At 45.5% G+C, this 16,453-nt stretch overlaps 1 protein-coding gene across 1 annotated transcript in view; it reads left to right on the top strand.

The window, feature by feature from the left end:
- ccdc102a (coiled-coil domain containing 102A) overlaps positions 1 to 15,970 on the top strand; it is a 43,153-nt gene extending 27,183 nt beyond the window's left edge. The window contains exons 6-10 of the mRNA XM_037484066.2: positions 2,308 to 2,424; positions 2,553 to 2,762; positions 7,638 to 7,808; positions 8,117 to 8,220; positions 12,514 to 15,970. Coding sequence (XP_037339963.2) covers positions 2,308 to 2,424; positions 2,553 to 2,762; positions 7,638 to 7,808; positions 8,117 to 8,220; positions 12,514 to 12,646 — 735 coding nt within the window. The 3' untranslated portion in view covers positions 12,647 to 15,970. The remainder of the gene's footprint in view (positions 1 to 2,307; positions 2,425 to 2,552; positions 2,763 to 7,637; positions 7,809 to 8,116; positions 8,221 to 12,513) is intronic.
- The last annotated feature ends 483 nt before the right edge of the window (positions 15,971 to 16,453 follow it).

Genomic DNA, 16,453 nt, shown 5'->3' on the forward strand with positions numbered 1-16,453 from the left:
CAGTGAAGATGCCGCACCTTTTAAAGATCCATTCCTAAGTCTCTGGATTCGGGAGAACCAAAACCAATGTTATAATTACTCTTTTCTGTATTTGGACATTTCAAGTGGTGTGCTGTTATCCAAGCTGAGGATTTTCACTCATTTCATTACTTTTAAGTAGTTTTGAGTTTGATATTTGCAGTTTGGATGGCCTCTGCAATTGTAATTCCAATATAATTCAGAATTTCCTCACAATATGACTATTCATCATTGATTTAAATTGGCTTTTCATGCCACTTTACAATGCCACAATATCAATTGCACTCATTGCAATCATTTATTGCCCTAATTTATTCCAGTCAGGTGGAACATCAGGATAAATGCAGCATACTCATTATTTCTCCGCCTTCCTCGTCTTTATCAGGTCCCTTATTTCTACAGCACTCATTATTTCTCCACCTTCCTTGTCTCTCGTAGGGTCCTTTATTTCTGCTGCTCACTCTGTTAGAAATGACAGACTTTGCTTTAGGCAGGACTCCAATATATGGGACATATTTTGATGTGTTGTTATTGGACGGCGATGATGCTCACTTACAACCGCTTGCAATACGCTTGTTTCATCTTCTTTTACAAAGTGAGAGAAAGTAAAAAAAAAAGTTCTTGCACGAGGTCCCGCGTGGCATTAAATATTGGGCTGAACTTTTTTTCAGAGTCAGCGGTACGTTTTCCCTCCTGAGCCATCCCGTCCCCCCGGCTGCGGACAGAGGGTGGGTTTTTATGGCTGGACCAAAGGGCCATCAGGGTGTGTGGAACGCTACTGGATGCTGTTACCTTTCATATTTTGGGCCTTAGATGCGTTTGCACAAAATGATGTGCTGACTCTCGCAGTGTCTCACACCTCTCGTCGACGCACACATTTGTTGCGTGCTGAACACCAGGTGGCGCCAGCGCCTTGATGACGCCAGAAGTCAGTCAGTGTTCTTGAGCTTCGCTCAAGGGGGGGCGGGCGGCACAGGTCGCATGGAGTGACTCACTCCCAGTTTGATCACCATTTGATAGCGGCAAAAAGGAACGAAAAGGAGGGTGCGTGTGGGCCTAGACACGTGAGGGATGTAGAGACGGGGTAACGGTTGTTGTTCACAAAGATAACCGGGGGTTAGAAGAGATGGAGGTGAAAGCGGGCTACGATGAAGTGCCGGAAGGTGGGTGTGACACGGACAGAGATAAGATAAGGACAAGGAGGGAGGAAAAGGGACGGCAACGGAGGCCGGGTCAGCCTTATCTGCACGCTTGTTGTCCACCTCAAGATCACAGGGGAGGTTTGGCTCCAGAAAGGGAACAGGAACGTCTCTCCTGCCTGACTACAGGTTGGATGGTGCTGCAGAGTTTGAAGGAAAGCTATTGCAGAGATGTTGAATGAGCCCCACTGTTGCCATTGGTAGCATGAACATGCAGTGTGAAAGGGTTCAATCTTTAGTTTCCTAGTGACTAGATTAAAGTGCTTTTGGCTGAGGTAAAGAGACACATAACTCGGGAAGAAAAGGTGAAAAAAGGGATTTGTATACACTCAAATCAATAGATTACAAAAGAATCATACTGCCTGGGACCAAGCTTGCATTAATGTGAGGACATGACGAGTTTCAACCCTGTGAATTAAGCAGCGTGCAATGTGCTTAGAGAATAATGGCGTGGTTCTTCACTGCTTTATTCTAGTACTCGGCCGTCATTGTAGAGTCGCTGCTTTGGAAGTCAAGAGGAGGTTTAAAGCTGGCTTAATACTTATAGATTTGAATGGTCTCCCAGGCGTTCTGTTGAACAAATTAAGGGGCATTTTTCATCCTTGACCTTATTAATTATGTTATTATTATTATTTGTATTCCTCTAAGTAAAATAAATGGGAACAGACCCAGTATTAAAGTCACTGACGGGTCTGATTGTGTGACCATCTCATGGAAAGAACCCTACTGAGAAATAACAGCTTTGGGCCTTTACCTAAATCTTGATCAAGTCAGTTCAGTAAAGTCTGTTTCTGATGTCTCGCGTAGCACCCAAACGATCGGAATCGGCCCAATATTAAACAACCAACTCTGAAAACCCCAGCACTCCTCTCTCCAACAAGTCACATGACACAATAACAAACCGGCCGGATGAAGCAAAAGGTGGAGGAAAAGGTTTCCATGATGTTTTCACATACTGACCGAGCCTTCGACCAGGACTCATGCACAAGACTGACGTATATTGCAACCTTCTATCTGCGGGCTTTCCCTCCCATACTGGACCAATACATGACATGTGTGCCCCCCCACTACCCTGCCTTGTAACATGTAGCTGAACCTGCTGAGGGAAATGCATCAGGACGAACTGGGCCGCATATCTGAAGACCTGGAGGACGAACTGGGAGCCCGGACCAGCATGGACAAGAAACTGGCTGAGCTGCGAGCTGAGGTGAGGAGAAAAGTGGCGGGATGAGGGTCGGGGGGTGTGGAGGGGTGACTCCAACCATCTTAAACCACACACTGAGTGCACTGTGGAATGCCCGAAGTAGAGAAAGCGGCTTGTGTCTCTCCGGTCAGATGGAGAGGCTGCAGGTGGAGAACGCGGCAGAGTGGGGGCGCAGGGAGCGCCTGGAGACGGAGAAGCTGGCCCTGGAGAGGGACAACAAGAAGCTGAGGGCTCAGGCCGAGGACCTGGAGGACCAACTGTCCAAGAAGCGGCGGCAGGCCGCCTCGGCGCTCGACACCGACCTCAAGGCCATCCAGAGCGAGCTGTTTGAGAGGAACAAGGTGAGCGGGACGGTCCTCCTCTTTATCCACCAGTAACCAGGGTCATTATCTGTCATCGTTCTCATATGTTCTGCTGTTGTTTTGCATCATGATAACGCTCCATTTGTAATATTCCTACACCAATGCACACACTATATGCATTGCCCCAACACTTCCCGTGTGTGAGAGTTTGATTGATTGTGTTATGTGTATTGTGTTGAAACCACAGTATTGATCTGGACACAGAAGGAGAAACAGGGCAAGGATTAAGACACTGGACACACACACACACACACACACACACACACACACACACAGGTTGATTGATAGCAGAATCATCTTCAACCTCAGCCTGGGCTTTGGACATCACTTCCACCGCACAGATTGATGTTCACTGTCACACCGCAACGCACAAACACACACAGACACACACGGCAAAACACAGAGCCATAGGAGGTGAGGGTGCAGAAATGTATAGGTTGTGTGGACATTGTTTGTGTTTGACCAATGGTATAGGCTGCTGGTCGATGAAATGTGTGTGTGTGTGTGTGTGTGTGTGTGTGTGTGTGTGTGTGTGTGTGTGTGTGTGTGTGAGAAAGCTCAGGTCTTGTCTGATATATGACATTGGCAAAAGCACCCCCCACATTGTGTGGCAGGAGCATGTTTTGGAGGCAAAGCAGTGTTCATTCTGTTTTAGGGTTAGTCCTCGTCTCTCGTTAGTCCCACTTGGTCATTTTTGTTCTTCTGCAAATCAAAACTCAATTGGGTCAAACGAAAACAATGGTTTGGTCATTTTAGTTAAACTTCTTTCACATCGGATTTGGTCCATGATGAGAAACACGGATGGAATTATTAAGCGTGTTGCTGAGCGAGAGTTGAGTTTTCTCCTGATCAAAGAAATGTCATTCCAGGGTGAGAATGTCCGGATGATTTCTTGGTTGTGAAAAATGGGAGCTATATTTCCTTTGGACGACTACGGAGCAAGAAAATCGGTCATTATCTGTCCTGCCGATCACTTGTCCCAAGGGAGATAATGTACTCCAGAACAAAAAGCGAATGAAATATTACTCAGAACACAGCTGAAACGACCTTGTGACAGTTTTTCATTCGCACAAATCTACCAAGCCCCGTTTTTTATTTGACAAAAGGGAACTTGCAATAGCTGTGAACATTTCAAAGGATCGATTGAGCGTCGAGAACAAAAAGAGCGAAAACTGCATTCATTTTAATGACCTGCCGCCAGCCAGAGGAACTGCTCAAAGCGACCCGGGACCATCAACCAACAAACAACGCCACAAATCCGTTTGTTTTGCGCCCCACAAGGCGACTGCCTCTCCGTGGGAACCATTCCACCTCCACCTGGTAGCGAGCACCACAGCTGATAACTGCGAGCCACGCGAGGGTCGGTCACTACTCACACTTTGATTGGATCGTTTTATCTATTTTTTTGTCATTCCTGTACTATGACCTGTAAATATTTCACCCGCCACAAAAATGCATTATTTGTCGCATCTAAACACCCGTAGGTTAGGGCTTCATAAATAAGTGGGTCTGCCATTAAGGCTGTTTACACATTTGGTAACCACGTTACACTGCAATGTTTAAGTCACACTTTAACTTGTCCGTCTTTTTTCTGGGGTTCCTTCCTATACGGCGCTATCTGCAGCTGGATGCGTGGCGAGGCCGTGCACCAGCAGGTGTGTGTGTGTGTGTGTGTGTGTGTGTGTGTGTGTGTGTGTGTTGGTCAACGTAAGGGCCTCCATTACCAGGGTTATTTATGAAGCTCTCAGGTTTATCTAACGCTGCAGCTAGCAAGCGCACACATCTCAACTCTGACCTTTCGAGTGGAGAGAGAGAGGGTCGTTATTCCAGATGTTACGTTTGAGCAGGAAGCAGCGGGTGATTTAAGAGGTTGGGGGGGCTGGAGTACGGTGAGGAAGGCAAAATCCAAAAGGAGAGAATTGGAGATGAAGAGGGACAAAAAAATCCAGAAAGGGACAGAAGTAATGGCATGAAAAAAGCCAGGTGAGAATAACCTCTAGGACTGGGGGGAGGGGGGGGGGGTTGAAGTAGGAGACACAGTATTCATGTTGTCATATTCCGGGGTGCTCATGGGTACGAACTCTCTGCCACCTTGGGTGTCCTTTTAAAATGAGGTTGCTGCACAGATGTTAGTTATCATCAGCATTCAGTCATTTCTGTCAGAAAACCTAAAGAATGCAGAGAGGAACTAAATGCTGACCCAGATCCTCAAAAACACAAACATGGGTTTACTATGCAGTCATTTACTGTATGTGCTCTCATACTGGGTATATGAGGATTGTTTCCATATTCATCTTGCTTACAATCCCACCTCTAATCTCTCCTCTTTTCTGTCTTATCTGCTGACATTGTCTTCCTTGACATTTATTGAGTTGAACCTCTCTGACCAATCAGGGTGGTGCAATCCCCTCGAGTCCCTCCCCCACTGTATCCTCCTCGGGCCGCCCTGATTTCAAACAGAATTGGGCTATTCCCCGTGTGTGTGTGTGTGTGTGTGTGTGTGTGTGTGTGTGTGTGTGTGCTAGAAGAGACTGTCTAAATAAATGCTATATTCAGAATGGCAGAGGGGGGAAGGGAGATGGTCTGTGTGTGTGCAGGAATATGCTAGTGTGTCGTTAATGAGGCGCAGTTATGTACCAAGTGCAGGAATAACTAATGTCAGTAACTTATTTCTACATCAGGTTCTGGTTTTTCGAGTCAATAAAAGCGTTATGGTTATATATCCATGCAGGAGCCTGCGGTTTTATTTGTATCTTTTTGTTTTAGAGGAACAGATGTAGCAGCAGACTTCAGGGTCTCTCCAGTCAAGGAGAAACATTTAACAGGCAGTGTGGTGTAACACACACACACACACACACACACACGTACAGTAACACACACATAATTGTGCTTTTGTGTGTGAGCACACAGACACACAAATTTGGTACAAATAACTAAACCCATAATAGAGTATAAACACACACACACACACATGTACATGTGCAGGGCATGAAGGACCATTTTCACGCTCACAGATCATTCAGTAATGTTTCATGTAACAGAGTCGGGCCTCTCACCCTCCTCCCACCCCCCCCCCCCCCGACATGTCACACATTCATTAGATGGTGTTTGAAATGATGAAACTGCGCAAATATAGACGTTCCTGCCCCAAAACGTAGGGACCCTGCTGGTCACGGGCCGAGCACAGCACACACAACTCTCATTGATCAACATGTTTTTTTATTTGGCTAACTGGCAAATAAATCATGGTGGGCAGCCTTTTTATGGGTGTCCCATTTCTCAGGAAAGGTGCTCATTTGTGAAGTGGTGTTTGTCAACGAGAGGGGGGGGGGGTCTACAGGGAACTTGTTGATGCAGTAAAGTACAGAAAGGGGATGTTTTTACTAGCGATACCACGATGCATCTCCTTTCTCTTCTGTACGTCGTCACCACAGAAGATGGGTTTGAGGCGAAGGTGTTTGCACAACTATCACTCAGCAAGGGATGCATTCCAATCCAAAAGATGGCCTATTTGTCACATTGTGAACACTACAATAAGAAATCTTACTGTCTTTACTCTTACTGTATTTACATAATTGTATTTGTAATTCAATTTCTTTTTTATTATCATTTTGACACTATTTTGTATTAATAATGTATCTGCTTAGATATTGAGTTGACTATGAAAAATATTCCATAAAATGATGACCTATTCTTTTAAAAGAAAAGGTGGTGGATATTCTGAATAAAAATCCTCTCACTGCACCAAATATGTATTCATCCACCGCTAAAATAGTCCCTCACATAAGCACGCATTCTTCCTTTTTAACAACTACAGTGACTTGCTGTTTTAGGAAAGTAATAATTTAGAAGACGGCTTAACATGGTATTTTTGACAATAAGAGAAAAAATGCCTGACTTGTCTCTTTTTATGCATTTGGCCAAAGCGCAACGTGTCACGTAATCTGCTTCTTTGTGTCTCTCCTCTTTGTTCTCAGCCTCACTTTTTATTATCCTATGAAATACCACCCTTCCAATTACTCCCCCCCCCCTCCCCCCACACTTCTCCTCATCTGTCTCCTCATCCTCTCATCACAGTCTCGAGACCCCCCCCCCCCCCCCCTTTAATTATTCCCCTCTGCATCACTGCCGCTCTCTTTGTTTGATCTGGCTCTAGGGTTACAGTGTTTTGTTGCATTCACTCTGCCTTAATTATCACCGGAATATGCAAACGGGGGAGGGGGGGGGGGGTCTGTGTTTAAAGGAATTTGTAATTATTTGAACACACAGAGCACCAGTTTGTTTTTCTAATCAAGTCCAACAACAACAGAAAAAAAAAACTCCAGAAGTTGAAGCTCATTCTGTGTTGATGTCCAGAAGCATCAAATCTTTATGAGGTAATAAAAGCAAAATGGTGGATCAGATACAGATATCGATGAATAAATAAATAAGCGAGAGGCACTCTGTCTTAAAGGCTAAGGGTTTTATTGTTCCTGTAGATATTTCTCTATTCTCTAAATCATATACCTCTCCCGTCTGGGGGGGGGGGGGGGGGGGGGTCGTTACCGAGCCGAGTACATAGAGTGACAACCGTGCATTATTAATGAGGCCATTAGCTGTGCCAGGGCAGACCTCCACCAGCTCATCCTAGGAACTAATAAACCCAAAATGTACATTTGGCCCTCCTAATCTTTTCATTGAATCGTTTTATTTAAGTTAGCATGCTACGTACACTACATTTTTGACTACACATCTAAAGTGACCATTGTCAATATTTTCGTAGTCGTAAATGAGCCGGGGGTCCAGAATGAGCTCTGCTTTGGATCCGCGAGTCGCTCAAGTGGCCCTCGCCGTCCGTGTGTCCTCCGTCCCCAGGAGCTCGCCGACCTTCGCCACGTTCACGCTAAGCTGAAGAAGCAGTTCCAGGAGAAGACGGTGGAGCTCGCCCACGCCAACCGGCGGGTGGAGAGCCACGAGGCCGAGGTCAAGAAGCTGCGACTGAGGGTGGAGGAGCTCAAGAAGGAGTTGGGACAAGCAGAGGACGAGGTAGGGCCACGTGTACTGTATGTATTCCTTGTTTCAAAAGGGTTCGGACTATTCCACCAACCCAAACCCCCACCAGTCATTCCAACCAACCAACACAAGGGAACAAGTAAACAGGAAGTAGCCCGATCCAGCTGATTGCCAGTATTGTATTCATCTTCTGTAATAAAACAGCATGCATTCCAAAGTGTATAGTCTCACATGCAATGAATACCCTTCGGATGACCCCGAACCCCCCCCGACCTCAATCCTTTAGTGAGACACGCGTGTGAGATTGCCCGTTACAAATAGGTGTGTTACTGTGTGTCCAGCTGGATGAGTCCCACAACCAGACCAGGAAGCTGCAGAGGTCCCTGGATGAGCAGGTGGAGCAGACTGAGAACCTGCAGGTACAATTGGAACACTTACAGTCAAGGTAAGACACGCACACACACACACACACACACACACACACACACACACACACACACACACACGCAGAACAGATTTCAGGTGGATGCGCCAAGTATCTCTTCACACTGGTCTTCTTCACGAGAGCCTTTGATGATCAGTTTGTGTGCAACATGTGGATACTTTACAGCAGAGTAGCACGTGGAGTCCCATCTGGTGTCACTCCACGCTGTCCGTTGGCACCACTTGGTTGTAGGGAGGAACGGGGGAATGCGGTGCATAGACAATGCCTGGCTGTAGTGTGTCAGTGTAACGCCACGCACGGACAGCCTGGTTTTCAAATGGCCATCCATGTTGCTCCTGCTCAGTGCCAGAGACATCAGTTAAGATTCAAACTAAAGTGTTATCTGGCTAATGGGATATTTGCTGTGTGGTAAGAAGATAGTTCATGTTTCTGCTGCTACCTTCACCTGGATGGCTCACTTGAGTTCCACTATTCTACACCAGTATCTTGCCATCACCATCCACAAAGGCGCTGGAATATCTTGGCGTATTTGTTCACCCAGCATGAGTGGTGCCACGTCGAGCAGCAGCACTCACACTCCCAAACTTGCCGAGACAACCACGAAGACACTTACTCAAAACACCCCATGTTCAGGTGTCTGTGTGTGTGTGTGACATGATGCTGATGGCCCACACGTAGCTGTCAGGCTCCCTGTGAGCCTCAGCACTCCCTTCGCTTACTATACAGATTCAATTTGTCAGATCTGCGTGTGTGTGTGTGTGTTCAGTTTAGCTCTCACACTCTATCAGCTTTGCACAGTCTTCAGCTTCTTGCTCTTTGCCGCTCCCTCTGCATTCTCTCCATTTTCTCCACGCCCCCCCCCCCCCCCCCCTCCCTCCTCTCCCACCACCCCGACAGCCTATCGCAGGGCTCCCAGTTGCGGGTTACCGTAGTAACAGGGAGCTCTGTTGCGTTGCTTTGCTCTGTGGAGAATTGACTGACCTGTCGGCATGGTAACGAATTCAGGAACTGACACAAATCTGTGTGTGTTCTTTCAGAGGGTGTAATTTAAGAGACTGCTCGGCTACGGTGTGTGTGTGTGTGTGTGTGTGTGTGTGTGTGTGTGTGTGTTCCCTTCATGTTGATGGATGACTCTGCTCACTACGTCACCTTGTCCTGTCAGCATGTTTCACACCATGTGCCCCTGACACATGTTAGCATACAGGGGGAAGTGTATTTGTGTATGACAGCCTGTGTGTGAGGTGTCATTCAGTGTGTGTGTGTGTGTGTGTGTGTGTGTGTATCCTAAGCCCCTTCTCACTTGCAAGAACTTTCCTCAGGGACTAGGAAGCAGGAGGAGGGGAAGCAAGTACCTTAGGGACCAGTTCAAGGGACATTGACTCACAAATAGGCCGGACTATAAACTATAGTTGTGTCATTGACTGTAGACCTTTCAACACAAAAACTAGGGTACTAGTTTCTCAAAGTACAGGTACTTTCTGGGAGGGATTCTGTAGAAACGCCTACCATGATATTATGTTATTATACCCCCTCCCCCTTCCTACAGCAGAGTTTAAAGAGACACTTGGTTGTGTGTATCGCCATGTCCACCGTTGCCATGTTTGATTTGTGCGTTGCGTGTCTTTTGTCTGCGGATCATAAAACAGGACGTTTGATAAAAGTGGAGATCTCCTCACAGCTAATAAGCTATATTGACCTCTGCTATGGAATCCAGCTCTCCATGACCTTCAAGCACTGTGAAGACATTCAAAGTTCACAAAAACTTAACTTGAATATAATTAGCCGCATGGATTTCTCAAATCGACTCATATAGGGGGGGATTCTACTGAAATGACCATCACACCCTATCAAATGCTGCTCTGATTGAGCCCAAGCAGACACACGCAGTGAGTCCCTGTGGGGAGCACTTAAACAGTTTGGTAAGCACAAAGTCCACACACACACACACACACACACACATTGCATTTTTATCAACGGTTGGAATCTGCAGATCATTTTTCTTGGAAAAAGACGCTGATCGTCCTAATTGCTCATGGACAGAGTGACCACAACCCAGCTGGAAACAAACGGATGGCGGGCTGCTGACTCTCTATTGTTCCCTCTCTCTCTTCTTTCTTTCCTCCTATCTTTCTTTCTTTCTTTTGCGATAGTCATGTGTGCGTCGCTTCGCTGAGTGTTTGTGGCTCAATAGAAAAGCTTTTAGTGGCTGGGCTGTTGTTGTGGTCCAAATGTTACTGCGATTGCTTTATCCACCAGTTGCTCTGACCCGGACCTGCTGACTGACAGATATCTGAGTAACAGTAGGCTGAAAGAGAGCGAGGCTGAGAGATTATAGGGGGAATAAGGTGAGAAGATCAAAAGGTGCTGTGGGGAAGGACAGATAGGAGGAAACCCAGCAGAACATTCTGAATCCTCGATATTTGTTTCTGTTCATGACCTTTTGTCCCACTTTAAAGACTACGAGGCACATCTGAAAGTCTAATGTGACGACACAGAAAACAGAACAAGCACTAATGGTAAAATGTTGGTTGCCAAGAGGTCAAGATAGAGGTAATTACACTAAACTTATACTAGTCAACGACAAGTGTTTCAACTAGTTTGGAGAATTTACATATAGTGCTATTAATCAGAGATGAATGTTGAGTGAATGAGTGCATTTTTGGTCTATTTAGAACGAGGCAGCAGACCAGAGGGAGATATCGAGACTATCCAAAACAACGATATCTTCGAGTTATCTCGTCTCCACGCGGTTCCCACTCGCTTTGTTTGGCTTGCCTCAAACCACCCAGACGATTTGTGTGTTCGGAAAAAAAAACGAGGGCAACAAGACAAAAAAATTGACGCTGAGTCGAATCAAGATCTTCACGGTCTGTTGCATAATAGAGCTAGCTCGCATCTTGGAAACAAAATCAATAGTTATTGCCTTTTCAAATCAATTGGAAGGGCGCACCGCTGAAATGACGTCTTTTATTTTTTTCATTTTGTGGCTCATTGAAGTAAGCTGTGGCAGGTAGATCGAATATTCTCTTGTATTTCTATTTTGTCCTCAGCACAGACAAACCCAGAGATACCAAAGATGTCAGTTACTCTGCCTCATGTCAGCTGTTTATATGATGTTAACCTCTAATGCTGGATTCAACACAGATTCTGTGCCCTTGTACCAATGGATTGTCCCCTTCAAGTCTGCCATACCTCTGTTCTCCCTTGATGACTTTAGGGCTCCAGGGATGGAGCAATGCACGTTTTTAAGCTTGCCAAGAAATCAACAAACTGTCACCAAAGGCAGAACCGTAATAACTTGAAATCTGGCAGCGTCATCATCAGATCAAAGACTTGAGTTGAGTGGTGACGTTAGTGTTACACAATGCGCAGCCGCCTCACACAGCCAACCAACACCAACTCACGTGCACGTCCATAGCCTCGACCAATCCTGTTGTGTGGAACGGACACACTCAAAGGACACAATAACACGGAGGCTCAGTAGTCCGGACCAAACTCTATCAGTCCTTTCAGCCTTGACAAAGGCAGCGCCGACCCGACATAACCACCGCCCCAAAATCCAATCCCAGCCTTTTATCACAGTAACTTCCAGCGGCTCAGTACAAGGACACATCTCCTCTAGATGCCGTCCATTCATCCTGCCTTCGCTATGTTACATGCCTTCAAGGGCAACGCACGTTGTGTAAATCAAAGACTGTCTCACACACACCTTGAGTGCGTCAAGTTGCAGGTTTGAATAAAGCGACGACAGCAATGGTAAAATTTTCCTCTTTTTTTTGTTGTTGTTCTTTCTGGATACAAGCGTGCTGAGGATCAATGTGCAACCAGAAAACCACCGGCGTGCGTTCTGCAGCTTGTTGTGACGTTGCTGACAAACCACAATGCCATCAGTGTGTATCCCCCAGTGACAGAAGAATCAACAGAACCCCTCCAATCCCCATTGTACAAGTGGTAGCTGCAATCAGTCAAGGATACAATAAGACACAAGTCCAGTCAGAGCCGCTAACAGAATACATTTTATAGTTGTGGAATCGGATGTGACTGTTTTTCGAATTCAGTGCCGGGTCGTCTGGAAGGGAAGTCAATGGGGACAAATCCGATAAAGTCCCTGCTTTTCTAGGCAGTTGATGTGGAAAAGATGTGTCTATGGAACGGCCAATCTGTAACACTTCACCTTTTAGTAACATCTTTAAGCTATTATGACTATTTTACATCTCTCTCTCTCTCTCTCTCTCTCTCTCTCTCTCTCTCTCTCTCTCTCTCTCTCTCTCTCTCTCTCTCTCTCCCTCTCAGACTGCGGCGGCAGCAGCAAAGTCCCGGTCTCTTCGGGAAGATGCGATTGGCTCGTTTCAGCCCAGAAAACCCGGACGTTCCGACCAGCGACATGGACGAGGAGGAGGAGGATCTGCAGCTCCAGATACCATGACACACACACACACACACACACACACACACACACACACACACACACAAGGCCGTGAAGCGATGCAGGATATACTCTTTCACGGCAGTTACATGAAAGAAGTTGAAAACATTTCGCAACAGAAGGCGCCCGTCTTCAACCAGCTGTCCAGTTCTTAAAGGACCGCTCCGACATTATGGGAGATTTTTTACCCGCAGGATCAAAAGGTCAACGCCACTTTTATCTCTGAACGGACACGTGTCAGCGTTGGATTGAATTGTTCATGATCAATAATGTAATTAGCATTAAAAAAAACAAGCAACCTTTGTCAAAAAAAGCTATTGAGAGAAACCAGACAATTGTTCATCTGGAGTTGAAACATAAACAGGTGATGTGATAAAGTTTCTACCCAGCAACCGCAATCCTTCCACAAGGCCACTAAGACACGCAAACGTTTGGGCGTCCTCGCATTTACCGATGAGCAAGGAGATCAAACGCAGCAGGCGTGTGACGGACATGAACTTCCACCAAACCACTCAAGCAGAGGCCCCACATCCATTGTTACCTCGTATCATTACAAGCATTACACCTGTGTTACACCTGTCCCGTCTGAACCGTGCTACTGTTCTCACTATAGCCTCAAGCCCGCATCCACATCCACAGTGTTAATACCTTCCTCATGGCTGTCAGCTGTGAAGAAAATGAGCTTGAAAGTGTTGCTTCATCACAGTACGGATTTTTAGGAATTTCTCCCTAATATTGGATAATCAACCTCTATTTCACATGTATTTAAAATGTCCCAACTGATGCTGGGTGCACACTGCACCACATTTAGTCTCGTTGTTGGATAGAATTACAGCAGCAGATCTCCTGACCTTCCCCCCCGGTGGCTGTATTTGTGTTGAGTCCTTTATGAAGTCATGGCTGTATGCTTGCTTTGGGACGGCATTCACACAGAATACATCCAGCAGTAAGGGGCAGTCAGGGCTGAACTGAATATAAATCAATAAACATTCAGCGTTTCCGTCTGTCACCACATTTCATTACCTCATCACCTTCATCTTCATTAGCTTTATAAATGTAATTTATGGTTCTGTTAAATTACTGCAGGACACCCATTTAATATAAGTATATTTAGCATCTCCCTTTGTATATAAGTGGGAGACAAAAGTGTTTTCTGACTGCAGGGTTTTGGAATGACTAAACTCCAACAAATACAGATGGAAGAATATTTTGTAACATAGACATGATGTGAATTTGGGCCTTTTTTCAAAATAAATGTTGACTTTTTGGATTCAACAATGCTCAGGATTTACACAAACGTTTGGATCCCTCGAGATGGAAACAGTGACACAAAGGTTTTTTTCTTACACGCACCCACCTGACCCGGTGTGAAAGCCGATCTGCCCAACCCGCACTAATAAGTGTTATTCAGCCACCCGAACCCGACCCAACCTGCAAAGTGACAACTTAATGATTTATACTAGCACGACTGTCAGGGTTAAGTGTGCGGCGCAGGTTGTGTGTGTGTTGTCGGAGACATGTGGAGGACGACAAAGAAAAAACAAGGTGGAGTACTGCAAGTAATGCTTCTGTACGTTTTTTTTTCACAATTTACTTGAAATGCTGCTTAGTCACATTTCCCCTTTCCAAACATTATTGTAATGAATTGTATTTATAGTATAACACTAATAATAGTCAAACTAATCTTCATCAGAACAGAAAAGCTGTGCAACAACTCAGACGTCAACAATATCAGTGAAGCTTGAACTGTTTTTTTTTTTTTTTGCAGCTCTACTGCAGAACCATAGAAGCCCATAAAACAACAGAACCTTGTTGTCGACTTGCTCCCACTCACAGCTCCTCACGGAGATGGTTTTAACACGAGGGAAAGGGAACAACACCCTGATGAAGGAAAGAGGGAGCGGCCGGCCTAAGTGTGCGCCACTTGTATTCTCACCTAAGGGCATTAAGCCTGATCCTTCCACAGTGTAGTAAAGTGGGGGGTGTGGACCATTGTTGTTGCAAAGTGCTGCAAAGGTCCAAACAAGAAGAAGATTTTGATGATGCAGTGTGTTCCCTAATATAACAGTGGGGGTTTTTTTAGCCGTAAAATGTACAAAATCCTTGTAAAGAGATTGCTGATAGGGGGGAAGGGGATACGCACCACTAAAGGCCCGCTCACACTTTCAAACGGTTCCAATGTAATCTGAACTAGAAGACTCAGAACCTGATATGTCACTATTCCACTTGTACTCTGCTCTACTGGAGTTTACATCCTCCCCAGAAGAGGGACAGGAAGTTGACAGTAGACTGGAACCATACATTGCGTCACCTTATTGGTCTTACCCGTTAGCTCGTTAGCAACTAGCTTGCGGAAAAAATGTACCGTTGGAAACCTTGTTTTTCACCTCCTTGTTTTTCAATATCTATTTGTTGAATGAATTGCTGTTGATTCTTGATAATGACATGTCATGGTGGAGTAAACAGCATGTCACGAACAGGATTGGCAAGAGTTAGCATGTTCCCCGCTGGCTAGCACGTTAGCGGTTTGCCGGCTACATTTGTTCACCACTTGACCTCGAATTTGTTTTCTCTCTGTTGTGACTGATCTTTAATTGCATACATTCATGTTCAAAAGCAGGGAGTTAGCAGCATTGTACGTTCTAAACTTAATCCTTGTTTATATTACAGGTTGAACAAGGACAAATTCCCAACCTCTTTAAGTGTGTGTCCAATCAGTATCGATATTAGACCTAATCTATTGAAGCAGGACAGCAGGATCACTTTAGGTCACTTTTGCACTCGTTGGGCATCCAAATGAATTTGAGGAATATTTCTCCTAGGGCTTAGGTAGGTTTACCTTCCTTTTTTTCTGGGGAAATGAAAATCCCTGGTGTAAATTCCCAATTATTCCCCATGGTTGTATTCCTAAAAAGCCTCCAAAACCGCAGTTAGAGGTCATGGGACAATAAAACAAGGCACGTAACATTCTCATAGACTCCTTTATAATGGCCGAGGTCTTCAACAGCAGGAGGGGTGTTGGATACACTGGGTGTTGAACCGAAGAGTTAATTTATTTGTCTGGGATATATGTCCCTTCTGTAAAAGTCTGCCAGAGGAAGCATGCAGTCGTGAAAGCAATAAAACGTTCATTTATCTTCCAACACTATCAGCAGTCACTCTCTGCCTCGTCTGTGACGCCGGAAGGGGACCAATATGTTTTTTACTGATCAGGAATCTGAACTATTTATCTTGATGTCGTTACAGTTTAGTTTTTATAAATGGTCTGTACCATACAGTGGTTTTATATTAGCTCTATAAATGTCAACTGCATATATAAAGAAACTGGAGCCGCTGTGTCTTTCTTTCCACGCTATGCTTTCATAGTGGAAATGTTTCCAACCAGTGGGGACCCTGACTGCAGCTGGGAAGAAGCTGTTTTTTGTGGCTCCTGCCAGAGGGAAGTGATGGAACAGTTTGTGTCCGGGGTGAGAGGGGTCGGCCTCCATCTCTCTTGCCCCTCCTCGGGGTCCCGGGGTGGCGGAGGGACGGCAGATTGCAGCCAATGACCTTCTCGGCAGAGCGAACGCGGCGCTGCAATCCTCCCCGGTCTTTGGCAGCGGCCTACGCGTAACAGATGGTGATGGAGGAGGTTTCCCCGCCAGCACCATAAGGTATTTAACCCTATCGAAAGAAGTCCAAACTGTGTCATATATGAACACGCATGCATGATACACGTGTTCAAATGCAGCGTGACTTTCATTTGCTATTCCCATTGGGAATAAAGACTAATTATATTAAAAAGAGACTTTGAATTTGCTTGAGAAA

Source organism: Pungitius pungitius, chromosome 4, assembly GCF_949316345.1.
Source record: "Pungitius pungitius chromosome 4, fPunPun2.1, whole genome shotgun sequence".
Classification (NCBI taxonomy): Eukaryota; Metazoa; Chordata; class Actinopteri; order Perciformes; family Gasterosteidae; genus Pungitius; species Pungitius pungitius.